Below are 16,562 nucleotides of genomic sequence, written 5' to 3'. Positions count from 1 at the left end.
TTTCAAAAGGGCCTGATTCTGATCCTCCTTCCCACCTGGTTATACCCTCTTCTGATTTCCATGTGGAAGCTCTCACCAGAAAACGAAAGAACATTTCCTTCTCCCTCCTCTGGAATAGAAGGAAAGGTCTCGCCCTTTCTCCCATGCTGCTGCTGCACCACCTACACCTGTTCAAACACAGCGTGTTACAGAGAAGTTCTGAGCCGAGCTAGGGAAGACTCTGAGGCCCTTTATAGTTGTGTACTAGAACGTATTACATAATAACAAGACTACTCCCTAAAGCTTTCGATTTGGCCTCAGACCAGAAGTAAATGAGCCCCCAGCACAAACAGATTTTGATACTTAGAGGAAGCCCTCCTGCAGTCTCTTAAAATAATTTATGATATCTCTCTCTAACAAGTTTGACAGTGGTCAGGCTAAGTCCCAAAAGTCTAGGTTCTTTGGCAGAGATTAAACCAGCCCAAAACCTCAGAGACCAACACCCTCAAACTCTGGGGAGTACTGAATCTGGATCCAAAACTCTGTGGCTCATGCCCATTAGCAAATATCTTATCTCGGTGGGACAAATTAGTTGTTGATTTAGCCCACATATATACAGTCCACGTAGCATTTCAGTGTGATGGTGGCAGAAAATCAGCTGTTCCAGAGTAAGCAATGATAAGAGGTATGTTTCTTCCAAGCAGGGGTGTTGTTGCTGTATAGACGGGATGCTTCTGTTGACTCTGATCAGGGATTATTTATTTATTTACTCATCTGTAGAAAAGGATGACACAAAATATTTCAAGAAACTCCTAGTATGTTCCAGTTTAGGAGCTGTTGTTTCTAATCTTCCTTCTGGTCTGGACGTCATCCTTGCTTTTATTTTGACCTGGGGGGAGGTTTGCTAGAGGGGAGAGAACAGGAGACTTCTACAAATAGGCTGCTACTCAAAGGAGGAGATGGCCTTTTTAGTTTACATTATAGTCTTCCCATAAACTGTAGTAAACCCTTGTATCCAATGCAGAGTGTAGGACTGAGCACTCCAGAGATGCCTAAGTGAGGCAATGTTATTTTATTATTTATTTGTATTGTAGTAGCACTTAGGAGCCCCAATCATGGACCAGGGTCCCACTGTGCTGGGCACCGTACAAGCACAGAACAAGTCCCTGCCCCAAAGAGCTTACAATCCACGTCTAGAGCTATTCGAGTTACACAAATAAGCAAACTAAACAAGAAGAATTGTACATTGGTGGAACTGACTCAATTCCTCTAGCCCGTTACAAGCTTCAGGGAGGTTTATGAACAGGCTTTACATTTGCTCTTAAAGACGGTTCCATACAAACTTTTTCAGAATGTGACCTCTTTGATTCACTCCCTCCAGAGTTATCTCAGCTGTCAGAGCAGTGTCACCTATGTACCAATACCGAACTTAGCTTTGGAGAGTGGATCATTGTGCTAAAGCCCCCACATCTCCAGCTTGTGCTCATGAATCTTAGTCATTGGCCAGCATCTTAGAGCCGACGAGACTATTTCTCCAATGCACTAGACAGGTGCAGACACACTGGACATTCGCCATCAGGGCTGGACTAACAGTCAGGATACCGTACGTGCCTTGGGATTAAACTGCCCTGGCCCCTAAAATTTGAGAAATATGAAGTGACTCTTTTCTGTTTACTGAGCTTTGCTTAGTTACAAACTCACAGGATGGAAAATGTTGTTGAGATCTCTTGGGATTGTCTGCAGAAGTTACTGTTAACAACAGCCGGGCAGAAACAACAAGGAGGCCAGGAATAACATTTCACACATTGTGCACCAAGGTCCTTGCTCAGTTTGACAGTCAAATTGATTGTCCTCAAATGAAAATGCCTGAAATAGTCAAACATTAATTTCAATTACTTTACTAGGGGAAAATCTCCTCTACTGTCAAAGTTTCAGATGGGCTTTGGGGGCAGATTAACTTCCCTACTCTGGTCCCTTTGCACCTTTCCAGCAGTGCAAAGGGAGCCAGATGTCTGCAGTAGTCAGAACCAAAAAAGCCAGCTCCTATACCTCCCTTCCTGCAACCACCAGAGTGAGGGCGGGGGGAAACAAATGAGGTAGGAAGCAGCGAGCAGGTGGAGTGGTTGGAGAGTGATGCACTCTGGCAATCCCCAGCTTTTTTGGTCCCTAGGCAACCATAGCCAGGTGGAACAAGGTAAAGCAGCCCTGAGACTGCTCTAACTTGTGCTGGGGCAGAGAATCAGAGAGCTGTGACCAGCTGTCCACTCCCCTGTTCTGCTGTGCCCCATGGAATATATGTGGCTGATGGTGTTACTTTGAAAACAAGCTGTTAAATATACCCATTAATTTTCATCTAAACTAGAACATCCCTCTTGAACAGTGTGTCATTTTATATTCAACTAGGTATAAAAATGGAGTCCGTATTGATCCCCGACTGGCTCCAGCAGGGAAATACAGGATCCAGAACAAGTTTGGCATGCTCACACTAGACATCAATAGGTAATGTACAGACCTTCTGCTTAGCTCCTTCTTCATTAGCAGCAAGGCCTGGTCTGCTGAGATTCCCAGGCCAGTTCTGTAAAACAAAGAGGGCTGGAGGAGGACTGGAAATGCATCTGGAGTCTGATTCTCCACTACCTTGCTCCAGGGCTCTAGGAACTTACCTGGACCAAATCTCTGCCCATTGTGAGGTTGACCCAACACTTCTAATAGCTCATTGGGCTTTAAATATTATTTTATTTTGTTTGAACCTGTATAAATGGAGGTAGATGCAAAATCTCTATGATCTATTGCAGATCCTCATTACTCTACTTTGTTTCCTACAGTACATTAGGGATACCTCATCATTTTGGCATTAAGTGTACTCAGGGCACTGTACAAATCTGGATGGACTGATACCTTTCTACAGAAACAAAAAGGCTGCAAGATATATGTGTAATATATATAAGGCCAGGTCTTCAGTGGAATTAATGTGATGCATAGGCCCTTATTCTGAGAATCTCACCTTATGTGCATAATTCCTTGTATATCAAAAGAACAATATATTGGGCAGGATGACCTCCTGAGGTCCCTTCCAACCCTGATATTCTATAATTCTATTATTTGACTTCTAAGTGTCAATAATGCCTGACTCCTGCATTCCAAAAAAGAGTTGGCAAAAAACAAGACTTCTCTTTTAACTTTTGGTCTTAAAGACCAACCCCTATTGACATGCACTGCTCAGAGTTAACCCTCGAGCGGAAGCATCAAAGACTGAAACTTAAAAGGAAAAACAAACCATTTCTTACAGATGCTCCTTGGAAGACTCTGCTGAATACAGTGTCGAAGTTAAAAATCCATATGGTGAGGCCTATTCATTTGCTACGGTGCTTGTCCAGAGTAAGTTTCCTTTTAAACATTTTTTATGGATTCTTCTATTTGTTTTCGTTAAAAGAAATTACTGTATTAACCACATACACATGAACAAGGGGATGAAGTGGGTTGTCTAGCTAAGCCTTCGAGATGGGGGGAGAGGTAGGAGGGAAGAACAATTGGATTTAAAAAATATATTTAAAAAGCATCAATCAATATGTTTTCCATGGTAAACTGTCCATAAAACAATTTCTATTGTCATTACAGAGACAAATAGCCAACCCATCAGAAAGGTTGTTGGTAAATTAACTACAAACCTCAGAAAGAAAATCCATATCAGATTAACTTTTCTTATGCACAAAATTTTAGGCCCTGAGCCGCAAAGATATTTAGGTCTCCTACCTTCCAGTGAAATCAAAATACCTTTGAGGATCTGAGCCTTAGTTCGTACTCATTTGACTTGCCACTAACCTATCCCTCCCTAGTCTAAGTCGTAACATGTGCAAAGCAGAGTTGCTAGCAGCTTATTTCCATACACACTTTTTCTTTATTATAACACTCTACCTACAGATTGTTTTTCTTCATGGTTTTATTTCCTCTCTTATTTAAAGCAGGGAGTGAGATCACTTTGGTTAGAGGCATGGAAGTTTGTCTAGTGGAGTTTCATGCAAATGGTCAGGGTCAGCTTGTGTGGTCTAACAGCAATAGCCCTTCTTTGAAAGAGCTCTTCTCCTGGTGTTTGCTGTTGTCAGGAGTTGAGTTAAAAAGATTTTAACTAGAGTGTGTTCTGTTTAAACAAACAGAAATCAAAATGGCTGGACTCATGTTACAATGAGACCCAGTATTTATAATCCAGGGATCTAGCTTAGCCTATGTCTGACTGTCACCATTCTTTCCCCTTCTGCCTCTGCAATAGCCTTTGGGTGGAAGCCTGAAGTTCCTGGCTGTTCTGAGTCAGGGTCCCATTCTCATCCCCCAGTCCTTTAGACTGCTGTCAGTCTGGGCCATAGGGACTTCTTGTTGGCAGGATCCAGCCAAGGGCCACTGCCACGATTCTCTGGGTGCCCTTGTTTAATTTCTGAAATGCTGTTTTGTAGCAGCTTAGTGCAATACTCTGGAGACCACAACAGAGAATCAGTGCTTCCTACACCAGCAGTCGCTATGGAACTGGCTTCCCAGTCAGGCCACTGGACTCAGGCCAAATCTCTCCCTCACACCCTTTCTGTCAGAGCCTGTCAGGCCCTCTCCCTCAGGGCCTGCCCAGATACACCTCAAAGATGGCTACTCTGCCTCAGTCCCTTGTGGCCCCTCTAGACTCAGCCAAAATCTTTCAGACCCTTTCTGGACACAGCCCAGAATTTAGCCCTGAAGTGGACTAACACCACTGCAGTGAAGGTGTGCTGTGTCTGGCTGCTGACCCCTTCTGTAGTGATACTACCAGGCCCTGCAGTTCAAAGTACAGCAGGTCTGTGGAGGATCTAGTTGTTTTTTCTGAATGTCAGTTTGAGAGCACTGTTTTTCCCAGATCTCTCTCCAGGCAGAGCTTCACAGAACACACAGTTCTCGTTGCCGAGTGTAACCCAACAGAAGAGCATTCAGGGCTCTCCTCTCCCTGTATCTGTTGTCATTCCAAGATAAGCTGCATGGACCCTTTTTATGAATTCCTTTATAGCAAGACAAATATACAGCAAGATTCTGCCCAAGCTAAAGCCAGATGCATGGGGAAACAACTGGAAATAAAGTGCTGGTACTTACAAAGGGAAATTATGCCACGCTCTAGGGAATATGCAATGGCATCTCATGGGGTCATTGTTTAGACCTTGACATTTCTAATCTATATATAAAACAATGCTGTCATAAAAACCTGGACTGGAATAGACCTACAGAACTATAGACAGCTAAACATGCTCAGTGAGACTGACATGGGCAATAGAATAACAGAGATGGGAACTGATACCATTCTGGAATAGGAGGTGAACCGACTGCTTCAAAGGTCTTATTGGTATGAGAGAGATGAGCTTCTGTGGCAATGTGAGATGCAAAAGCCAGCTTGGTCGATTACTCAGAAAGCTGGGTCTTATAAAAGTATATATGATTCAAAAAATTCTCTACTCCATCCTCGGCCATGTTATCACCATTCCTTTTCTTTGCATGTTGTGCACTGATAAAATCTGGATCTCCTTTGTAGACTCAGCTTTCACAAGAACAGAATGTGCCCAAAGAATTTTAAGGGTCATGTTTTGTTTATGCTATCTTTAAAATCTGTTGTTAAATAGTGCCCTACATGAGTCAGAATCAGCACGCACGCACATACACACATGCACATACACACTCCAGTTGCAGACAGATATTCACTTATAATTAGAACCGGGCAAAATGTTATGCACAAAGCTTTTTGTGGGGGTGGGGAAGCAAAAAAAGCAGATTTGGCAACACCAAAATGTTTTGCAAATTTGTGTCAATTTCACCAAATTGATTTGGTGATAAAACCCCCTAAAATAATCCAAACATTTCCATATTTTGGTGCAAAAGTACTTTCTGTTTCACAATTTCCTTTGCTTTTTTATTCAAACCATCAAAAACATTTTTAAAGTGCTTGGAACTGAAATGAAACATTTTGTTCAACTTGAAATTAATTTTTTTTCGACTTTCTGATTTGCAGAAAAATTGGATAAATGTTTTCGGTTTGACCCAAAACCATTTTTTTTTTTTAATTAACAAATTTTTCAGTTTGCTGGTATTCACCCAACTCTACTTATAATAACAATGGCAGCCCTTAGTTTGCATGGCGGACCAGCCTGGATAATTCTTATCCTAATGCAGGAAGTATGTAAAAAGCTCGGGGGTGTACAACTATTCCATACTATTGGGTTCTTATAGCAGGCTCATCACTGTAGTAACTAAGCCCCTTCCATTAAGCAATGTGGCTACCATCTGTCACATGTTGTTTGTTCTCTCATCTGCCCCCCGGGAGTGCAAATCAAACTGAGATGCAAATCAAAAGCACACATAACAGCATGATTTTCTGCCAAGAACTCTTGTACATTGCACCATCCAAACAGAGCAAAGGTGAACTCCCGAAAGCTAAGCAATGGAACCACATGGGCTTCAGTGTGCAAAGTCTATTGGATTGTGGCATTTATTTGCAGCTAAGAAAGTAATAAAGAACAATTTATTGGGCAGTCCAGGCAGGAAACGTGTGAGTGAAAGTTTGGCTGTCATGGTGAAGGAATTCCACACTGCAGTATTTATATGACTTATTGTGTTAGCCTGGTTTTCAGAGGTGGTGAGAGTAGCCGCAGATCCCATTGACTTTAGTGTCTCTGTGCCTTGGAAAATCAGGCCATATATCTCTAAGAATCAGGAGCTTAAAACTATGAATAGATCCTGGGAAAAGACAGCAGAAACAAGATCCTTCCATGAGTGATTGGATACATTCCAACTGGCTTGATTTACTGCCCTGAATTGGCAATAAATTCCGCAAGGGGCATGAAACTGACTTGGTGCTGATAGATGAAGTGGCATGAAAACAAGCAGCACACAGCACTGGAAAATACACTTTCCACTGCTTCCAAAGGAGAGAAGCAGAAGTAGGGTGGTCTGAATAACATGCACGAGAAAGGTCACAGAGTACCCGCCCTCGTTCTCTCTCCCAATCACTCTTTTCAAACCCTGCTTGTGAGAAAAAAAAAAAACAGGTGTGACAACAGAACAAGGCAAATGATTCTTGTTATGTTCACAGCATACAAACAGAAAAATTAGATAAAAACATAAAATGCTCTGTCTAAAAGGTTGCAATTTAAACATGACTTTATTTCTTAAAATACAGAATACTAACACGCAAGAACCAAAAACAAGCATAGAGAAAGCAGGCAGCTCCAGAGATTGAGGCACAACTCACTGCACCTTCCTCTAGGCTGGTTCTTTGCAGACTGACTGCTGAAAAACCCAGATTGCACACTTCCTACAGAGCCCCTGAAACCCATGAGAATTAAAGTGATAGCTTATAACTGTAACACGATTTTCAGTACACCACAATTCTATCACTCTTTCCATTCCACTAGTATCTCAAGAGGATGTTAAACAACAGTCAGAAAATGTGAAGAAGGTTCAGAGAAGAGCCATAAGAAAAATTAAAGGACTAGAAAACCTGCCTTGTAGTGATAGATTGAAGGAGCACAATCTATTTAATTTAACAAAGAGAAGGTTCGGGGTGACTTGATCATAGTCTAAAAGTACTTACATGGGGAACAAATATTTAATAATGGGGTCTTCGGTCTAGCAGAGAAAGATATAGCACAATCCAATGGCTGGAAGCTGAAGCTAGACAAATTCAGATTGGAAATAAGGTTTAAACTTTTAACAGTGAGGGTAACTAACTATTGGAACAATTTACCAAGGGTTGGGGGATGTTTTTCTAAAAGATCTGTGCTAGGAATTATTTTGGAGGAGTTCTGTGGCCCATGTTATACAGGAGGTCAGACTAGCTGATCACTAGGGTCCCTTCTGGCCTTGGAATCTATGAATCTATTATAGAAAACCTCCTTGGAGGAGACAGCTGTCCTAGCACCACTTAGTACCAGATCAAATTCTCCTTTATGAAGTCTCTGGTCGGAGCAGAACTCTATGCTATTGGCACTTCCAAATATTGCTTCTTACATTTGCTGTTGGCAGGCCTGCGTTGTTCCTTCTCCCCTGACCCTGCCTGATGCCGTCCTGGTAACATGCCCCTTCCTTTTGCTATTTGTGTTTAACAGTCTGAAAACAGAATCCAAAGCAAAGCCATAGGGCTTGGCCTGGAAGTTCTCCATGTCCCACTAAGCAGGCCATTGGCAGTCGTTCTCTTGGCCCCTGCATTGCCTGACATACCTTTGATGTCTTAGGCGGTCCCAAGCCCAAACGGCTCTCTAGGTTAGTGGGGCTGCCCTGCCTATCAATGATATTTTGGGGTTCTTTGTTATCCTTGATGAACCCAGCATGTCCCTTTGATGTTCTCCATGACTCCCCTCTTTAGTCATTGCCACCCATTCACCATCTTCTGCCTATGACTGTATAATGCTATCACATGGCTTCATTCATTTAGGACCATCCTTTCTACCTGGCCAGCAGGTATGCCCTTAAAGCAATGCTTTCCCTTCCCCACTCCTCATGCCACGCTCAAAGCGTGCCACCTTCATGATTCATTGTGGCCCAGGACAGATGGAAACAACAAGTGAGAGGCTACTTCTGAATGTGGGATTTCCCCATAGCAGTGCAAAGTTTTGTCTGCCTTCCCTTTCATCACAGCAACAGAAAATCACTTCTGGAAAAGATATCAGAATGTCCCGGTCTGAGATTCCTGATTTCCATCCATTTTAATTGCCATGTACTGGCTACTGAGAAAGAATGAATGTGATCAATTCTTATATGCATTTATTTAGGATGAGAGGTTTAAGAAACACAATCATTTTCATCTTGTTTTGGAATTCTTCAGTTCCTTCAGCTGCGGGATTACGTTGCATTAAGCTCAAAGCCACTAGACTTTGTTCTGTGATCCCAGCAGTTTGCAAGGTTTGGCTAGGATTGTTGTTTTCATGGGAGAGACCTCCAAGAAACACGTAGGTGCCGCAATAAGCGCTGCTGGTGATTCAGTGTATGACACTTTTCCCTCTGAGCCAGTAGTGAGCCCATGTCTTGGAACATTCTGTACTTCTGGACATGCTGTCTTTGGGATGAGTCACAAACCTGAGGTCCAGGCATATGTGGTCACTAAAGATCCCATATCGTTTTCTGTAGTGGTACGGCAGCTTAACCTTGGTGTCCAGGCCATATTCCAGCTTCAGTAACTAATATGTTATGCTGTCCTAAATCTCCCCAGCACTTTCAACAGAATATTCTTCTTCCCTTCCATTCCTGTGTTGTTGCATAGTGTTGCCATGTGGTGTTGAGTAGATGCCAGGCTCTGCCCCAGGGGTGGCTGCATTTCACTTATGGGTGAAGTGATCCTTATCAGTTTGTTAAGCTAGTAAAAGGCTATTGGAAAGTGTTCCTGCTTGAAGAAGTCACCACCCAGGTGTGTTTTGAAGGCTAATATTTAATGTTTGTAGTGGACCATATTTCGAAGAAGTGATACAATACATAAGAGTTAAGTATCATTGCATATTATTAAGAGGAAGATAAATATTGAAACATAAATTTGTTAAATGTGTTTATTCCTCCCATCCCCTCCCCCTTCTTTTGCAGAATATTATGGGAAAGAGTCAGGATTCGATTCAGAAATATACAAAAGTGAGTAAATTATTGTTGCTGAGTTTTTATGTATGGGCCGAGGCCCCCGGCACAGATTCAGACAAGGTGATCCTCTTCCCAGTAGCCTGATGTTTATGAAAAGCACTACACATACCTATGGCACTAGATGAATGACCACAATAATGACACGAACCGAGGAGCCTCTTGTTTTTATCGTGACTAGGGCTGTCATTTGGGCTTGGAAACTTTTAGTACATTTCACAGCAGAGGTGTGGGGAAAAACCGATAAGACTCTGGTGTCCTAAGCCTCTGTTTGTCAGAAGTTGGGAATGGGCAACAAGGGATGGATCACTTGATGATGACCTGTTCTGTTCATTCCCTCTGAAGCACCTGGCATTGGCCGCCGTCGGAAGACAGGATATGGGGCTAGATGGACCTTTGATCTGATTTAGTATGGCCATTCTTATGTTCTGAAAGCAGGGTGGGGATTACAGAATGAGGAGTCCCGCACTCACCCCAAAACAGCAGCTCCTGTTCCACAGAGCTGGGGCCAGCTCCCCGTGCTGGGCTTTGAGACTGGCACATGGGGTCGCAGCGCCACTCAGGTTTGGTTCATCCACCTCTCAGGAGACAGAGGGGCAGAAGGACCAAATCTGAGTGGCGCTGCAACCCTGAGCACTAGGTTACAACACCACTCAGTTTGACTCAAATTCACGATTTCTGTGACCATCGTGACCTCCGTGACAAAACTGTGGCCTTAATCATGGCTGCATGGTTTTGCTCTTGTTTCATAGGATCACTCATTGGCCAGGAGGCAGATTTTGCCTTTTCACTGAAGCCCCTATTCTCCAGAGAGAAGGAACCTTTTACCCTTTCCTGCTTCTTTTCTTCTGATCTACTTCAACACCAACGAGATATCACCTGGTTCAGAGATGGTGTGTATTCATATCCACATAGCTTTCTTTGGTACGACTGCTTTCCCCCTATAAGCTCTGGTCTAGTGCTTGCAGAAGAGAACTGGATGCCAGGATTCCTGGGTTCTGTTCCCAGTTCTGCCCCAGTTCTGGCATGTCCCTTAACTTGAGCCTCCATTTCTTCATCTGTAAAACAAGGATAAGAATACAGACCTGCTTCGTGGGGTGACATGAGCCTTAATTAATTCATGTTTATAAAGAGTTGTTAGGAACCTTGGTTCTACACAGTGGAAGTGCAAAATGTTGCTATTATATTCCTGTAAAGCCAGAGGAGACACTGGCGAATGAAGTAAAAGGTAGGCCTCCCAGACAGCCCGTAGGAGGGTAGGTTACAAACAGAGAGGCAAAATCAAGGACACTGGTCTTTGCCAGGATGCGAATTGCCTCTGTGCCTTTAAACTGTGGGAGGCTGCACCTATCCCAGGAGCAACACAGTAAGACTGCCTTTGTTTTACAAGTAGGCCTGCTAGAATCAGCTGTGCAAGCAGCAGACTGCGCTGTGTTCTAGAGATGGGCCTGGATCACAGAGTTTAGATCCATATCTGAACTCTCCCAAAGCTTGGGGATAGAGCCAAAATACACTGGCTTGGTGTACATTTGTGCACGGATTCTAAGCCTGGCTCTGCCACTGGCCTGTTGGGTGACCTTGGGCAAGTCATTTCCCTGCTCTGTGCCTCAGTTTCCCTATATGTAAAATGAGGGTACCAAGCTCCTTTGTATGACAGTGTGAGATCTGCTCATGAAAAGTGCTAGCTACTGTTACTATGTGTCATGGCTCCTTGTGGCCCTCAGGACAAATGCCTGCTATTTACTGAGAGTGAATGGACTTACTCCTCTGGCTCAGGTTCCTCCGCACTGAGTAGAAGTTAGTCCCAAACCTCCCGCATTGGTGTACAGCAAGAGCAAAGGATAACAAATAGAAGGATTCAGAGTAGCAGCCGTGTTAGTCTGTATTCGCAAAAAGAAAAGGAGGACTTGTGGCACCTTAGAGACTAACCAATTTATTAGAGCATAAGCTTTCGTGAGCTACAGCTCACTTCCTCAGGAAGTGAGGAAGTGAGCTGTAGCTCACGAAAGCTTATGCTCTAATAAATTGGTTAGTCTCTAAGGTGCCACAAGTCCTCCTTTTCTTTTTGCAAATAGAAGGATGTGGCCAGAGTGTGACTGTGTCTCAGAAGGCAGGGGTTTGAGCTTGTTCCTCATCTGGCTAATGAGCTTAGCCTGTAATGCCTCAGATCTACTACTAGGCAGAAGTAACTTGGGCTCAGCAACTCAAAGGTATTCATGCACTTAACTCCCATTGAAATCAAATCTCTTTGAGGATCTGGGCCTTGCTAGCTGTGCAGCAGTGTTGTGTTAGCATAGGCCCAGGGTCCCCTGCAGTGCCCGTCCTGCTAGCATTTTACACTCTGTGCAAGTGCTACATGCCCCTCTGAACAGGGCATCATTCAGGTGGAGTTCCACTGAGTTTTCATTTCCCTGCAGGCGAGTTTCTGAAGGATTCCGATCGCCAGCAAATAAAGTGTCTGGATCGCGAGGCTTCTTTGACCGTGTTGTGTGCTTACAAAGAAGACGAGGGATTCTACACTATCCATGTCCCTACACTGGACGGGTACAATGAGCAGAGTGCTTACGTGTTTGTTAGAGGTACCTAGAGATTTCTATCCTGTTTAAAGCAAAAGGCCTTTTCCGATCCATTGGGGTGGGAAAATTCACAGCCTCATTCACAATGAAAGGCCTTCCCATATTGCCCCCAACTTGAACCCAAGGGTGATAATTTCAAAAGTGCCTGCATCCCGTTTTCAGTTGTGACTTAAGCACTTGGGATTTTAGGCACAAATCCCGTTGACTTCCCATCGTGTTTCCTCTGTAGCAGTCTCCACTGAACTGAGCATTAAATGGCTGCCTGCCTCTGTGGACAGCAGAATCCTTAGTGCCAAACACAGAAAACAAAGGCCTACCTGTTTACCACACACAACATCCTTCCCCCTGTAATTATCAGATGTGGCCTAGGCAGTACTGGAGGTAGAGAATAGATTTCATTTGCTTTTGGGGTGGGGTTGGGGGGCAAATCCTGCCCCCTTCTCCACAGCAATGTGGGGTACAAGAAACATCAGAACCAAAGTAGCACAGGACTTGGGGAGCTGTTGCAGGGGGTCTGCATACCATGGAGCTCAGCTCTGCAGCTCCCCTATGCAGTGGGATTTGGGGGCAGGGTTGGGATGGGTAAGGGGAAAGCAGGGATGGCACCAATACTATGTAAACACTCTTGCCAGTGATCCCCACAAGGGATGCAGAAGCATCATGATATGGCGACATTACCCCATTGGGCGAATTCCTTCCCTCAGAGAAGTGCTCTGTGCCACACGTCTCAGATTTGATGTGGGGAACCCAGTTTAGCCCTTAATGGCCAAACAGAGAATTGACGGTGGGCTTTCAGTTACAAGAGTTACTGAACAGCCATTTACTCAGATTTACAAGACAAGGTCAGGGTTGCTGGACAGTTGTCCAGTTCTAATTGCAGGACCTGTTTGCTTTATCAGCATGACAAATGTTTTTCACTCTGATCAGATGCTGGATTATTTTTTTTATACCCTGAGTAGGTCAGTTCTTGTTCTTCTCAAGATCTTAAAAAAAAATTGACCTTGTTATTAATCTTAAAAGAAATTACTCTTAATATGAATTATTCAGAATTGAATTTGCTAATATTTTCCATTCCTTGTACCTTTATTAGGGTCACAGTATAATATAGGAAGTTCCTCCATTGTTGTATTCTGGAGTTATGTCTTCCTTTTATAGCTCAATGCATTTATCTACAGTTTTAAAATGTGGATTTTTTCCTCACCATGCAGATCAGACAGTTTGTTTTCCCTACACGCTCAAAGACAACAATGAAACAAGAAAGAGTATAGATAAGATTGTAAACTCTTTGGGGCAGGAACCATCTTTTTGCTCTGAGTTTGTACAGCACTAACACCATGGGGCCCTAAATGCTACTGCAATACAAATGAATAAGAAGAGGAGGAAAGAACAGGATGAATATCTCCAGGAGAGAGAGCTCAGAGTGTGTGTGTCTCCTCTGTTGCACTCTGCAGCAAGCTGAACACAAAATGACAACCTCTCTCTGTAGACAACAGAGTGTTTGGAGACTGAAAGATTCAGAACACAAGCAGGAAAGAACAGCTTAACAGAATTGCTCTATATTCCTTTAGATGCTACGGCAGCAACAGCCGGTGCACCTGGATCCCCCCTCAATGTGAAATGCCATGATGTAAATAAAGATTGCCTGCTCCTTTCCTGGGTAGCACCCAGCGATAGTGGAGGAAGTCCAATCTTCGGTTATTTTATTGAAAGGTCTGTATGCTTATGTTATTGTAGTAAAGTGGTCATGATAGGGTTACTGGGGATACCCAGAATATTATGGGATGGCACCCTGCTCCACTCCTCAATTCCTGTTTAATCAATGGGAATTTTCTCCTCCCACCCCAATTATGTTGTGATGCAGTTAAATAAAGCAGCAAATACCCAGCCTGCAGTCCTGTGAGTAAACATATGTTTGTTGCACTGAGCAGTCTCTTTACCAAAGTTATAGCCTGCAGAAGGCCCACTGCCACATTGGGGGAACACCATGGAGGTACTGCATGGTCTTGCTTCATTGCAGGTGTGAGGCAGGCACAGACGAGTGGATGCCATATAATGAAATGCCCGTGAAGACCTGCAGGTGCCCTGTTTTGTGCCTCACAGAGGGAAAGACATACCAGTTCCGGGTAAAGGCTGTCAACCATTCAGGCATCAGTAACCCTTCCAAGGCCAGCGACCCAGTCACAATGAAAGACCCCAATGAGGAAAAAAGAGTGATAAGTACGTATCAGAAACAGGATATTATTCCCCTATGTGCTCTGTGAGGCTGCGGCGCTAACTTGGGATGACTTATCCCAAGTGCCCTATTCTCATAAACATCACTGCAGCCCCTATGCTGCAAACATGCCTCAGCCCTGCTGGAATCACGAGCTGAAGTCATTGGTCCAGACTGAAAAAGCTGGAGACAGACTGACCTAAAACACCATTTTCACTTTGTGAACAGCACTGGGTAGGCAAAGACTGTGAGTAGATCCTCGGCAGACGTAAATCATCAGAGCTCCAGGGAAGCCAATGAAACCAGGATGACTGACACCACCTGAGTGTCTGTCCCTATCATTCCATGTGTTACTCTCTTACCCAAACAGTGCTCAAGCTCTGCTCACAAACCCCTGACTGTCTGGAGTGCTTGCAATGGGAAGACAAAAGTGGCAATGGGTAAACTGAATCTGGGCCTAATATGTGTCTAACTCAAAATGATTGTTTTTGTATTTTTAATGTCAAGGAAGTTCCTATAATTTTTTAATTAGTTTTCAGTTTGTCACACTTCTCTTGGTACAAACTGTTACAGAAAGGGAGAAGGCCAAACTACCCCAGCTTATGGGCTTTGTGTGCATATAGGGAAACTCAGGATTCTTGTCTCTGTCTTTTCACTAAACTTGTGGCTTTTTCTCCTTGTGAATAATATTGATTTTTTTTTAAATCACTAGCCATCCCTTATGATGATGGAAAGGAGATTACAATTTCCAAAGATGAACTGGAAGGTAATTTCAAACGTAAACTTAACCCTCCTTTTAATGCTTGTTATTGTACAATGATGCCAAAATAATACTTCATAGGACTCTGGGAGGAAATATGCACAGGAAAATGTTTTCTTACACTCCAAGACAACGGAAGCATTCCAAAATACAAGGCCAGTTTATAATGGAGCTATTAGATACTGTTAGACTTGTGATTGTGTCAAGCCTAGAGACTTCAGTCTAAGAAGTAGTGTAGAGTTTTTATTAAAAGCAAAGGATTATGGGATAAAATTTTCAGAAGTGCCCAAGTTCCATTTTTAAAAGTGACAAAGGCCCAGATTTTTACTGGTATTTAGGCGTTGTTCTTCACTGTGTTGCAATGCCTAACTGAGTGTTAACCATGGTGTTAAGCACCCAGATGCTTTTGTAAATCCCACTAGGCACCAAAATACCTTTAAAAATCGGGCCGTAAGTCTCATTTTCAAAAGTGACTTAGGCACTTAGGAACCTAAGTCTCATTGAAACTCAATAGGACTTAGGATCCTAACTCACTTTTGAAAATGGAATGTAGGGACTTTTGAAAATTTTACTTGTGGAGACAACCCATTGTGAGGTTGCTGAGGGTTAGAATTCAGCCCAGACACAGCCATCTGGAACTCTATGTTACAAGTTCAACTCCTGAGAGGAAGTTGTATCTGGAGCTTGAGGAACATGGCCATAGGATTAAGAAGGACCACAAGGTTCTGGTAATGTGCACCGCAAAATCCTCTAGTGTTTTGAAACTGGGTGTAATGGAAAGGGACACTGGCAAAGTAATGTACTCAAAGGTGGACACTGCAGGCAGTGCAGTGGGCCCTTTGTACCTCCAGAGCAAGTGAGAGTATGATGACAGCTACATCCCTTTATTTAAACAAGAAGATGAAAGCAAAGAATGAAATAATTTATCATTAAAAATTATCAGACCATTGACAACCAAATGAACACATATATATCCCCAATGCATGCAAAGAGTTAAAGGCCTCTCCTTTACACCAAAGGAGCTTACCTGATACTGAAAAAGCATAAACATCCCTGTTTAATAGGAGACTCCTTTCCTGGTATGTTATCACTGAACCGGTATCAAATTCTTGCTTCCCACAGGCAAGATTAAAATTCCTTTGCCACCCACCAATGTTCACGCGAGTGAGATCAGAGAAGATTACGTGGCCCTCTCCTGGGATGAACCAGATCCCAGAGGCAAGGAGCCACTGAGTTATTATGTGGAAAAGGTAAGGAAATAATCTATGGAAGGGTGAATATTACCACTCTGGACACTGGCAGTGGAATACATCCCCTTTTACCTCTAGGTTACAGCTCCAAGTCCAGCACAGGTCAGTAGTGACAGAATGCTTTTACCAGCTGATGGCTTGTCAGTGGCGGGCTGTGTACAATG

General features: G+C 43.4%; 1 protein-coding gene across 1 annotated transcript in view; it reads left to right on the top strand.

Moving 5' to 3' along the window:
• The window catches only part of MYOM3 (myomesin 3), a gene marked incomplete at its 5' end in the record, with an annotated part of 59,650 nt that overhangs the window by 7,687 nt on the left and 35,401 nt on the right, over nucleotides 1–16,562 (top strand). Inside the window, 9 exons of the mRNA XM_084652153.1 lie at nucleotides 2,383–2,478; nucleotides 3,269–3,357; nucleotides 9,553–9,597; nucleotides 10,353–10,493; nucleotides 12,018–12,179; nucleotides 13,745–13,886; nucleotides 14,194–14,393; nucleotides 15,101–15,154; nucleotides 16,271–16,398. Coding sequence (XP_084508279.1) covers nucleotides 2,383–2,478; nucleotides 3,269–3,357; nucleotides 9,553–9,597; nucleotides 10,353–10,493; nucleotides 12,018–12,179; nucleotides 13,745–13,886; nucleotides 14,194–14,393; nucleotides 15,101–15,154; nucleotides 16,271–16,398 — 1,057 coding nt within the window. The remainder of the gene's footprint in view (nucleotides 1–2,382; nucleotides 2,479–3,268; nucleotides 3,358–9,552; nucleotides 9,598–10,352; nucleotides 10,494–12,017; nucleotides 12,180–13,744; nucleotides 13,887–14,193; nucleotides 14,394–15,100; nucleotides 15,155–16,270; nucleotides 16,399–16,562) is intronic.

The sequence above is a fragment of the Lepidochelys olivacea genome (assembly GCF_965140295.1).
Source record: "Lepidochelys olivacea isolate rLepOli2 genome assembly, chromosome: 19".
NCBI lineage: Eukaryota > Metazoa > Chordata > Testudines > Cheloniidae > Lepidochelys > Lepidochelys olivacea.
This window is presented reverse-complemented; position numbering and strand designations above follow the sequence as displayed.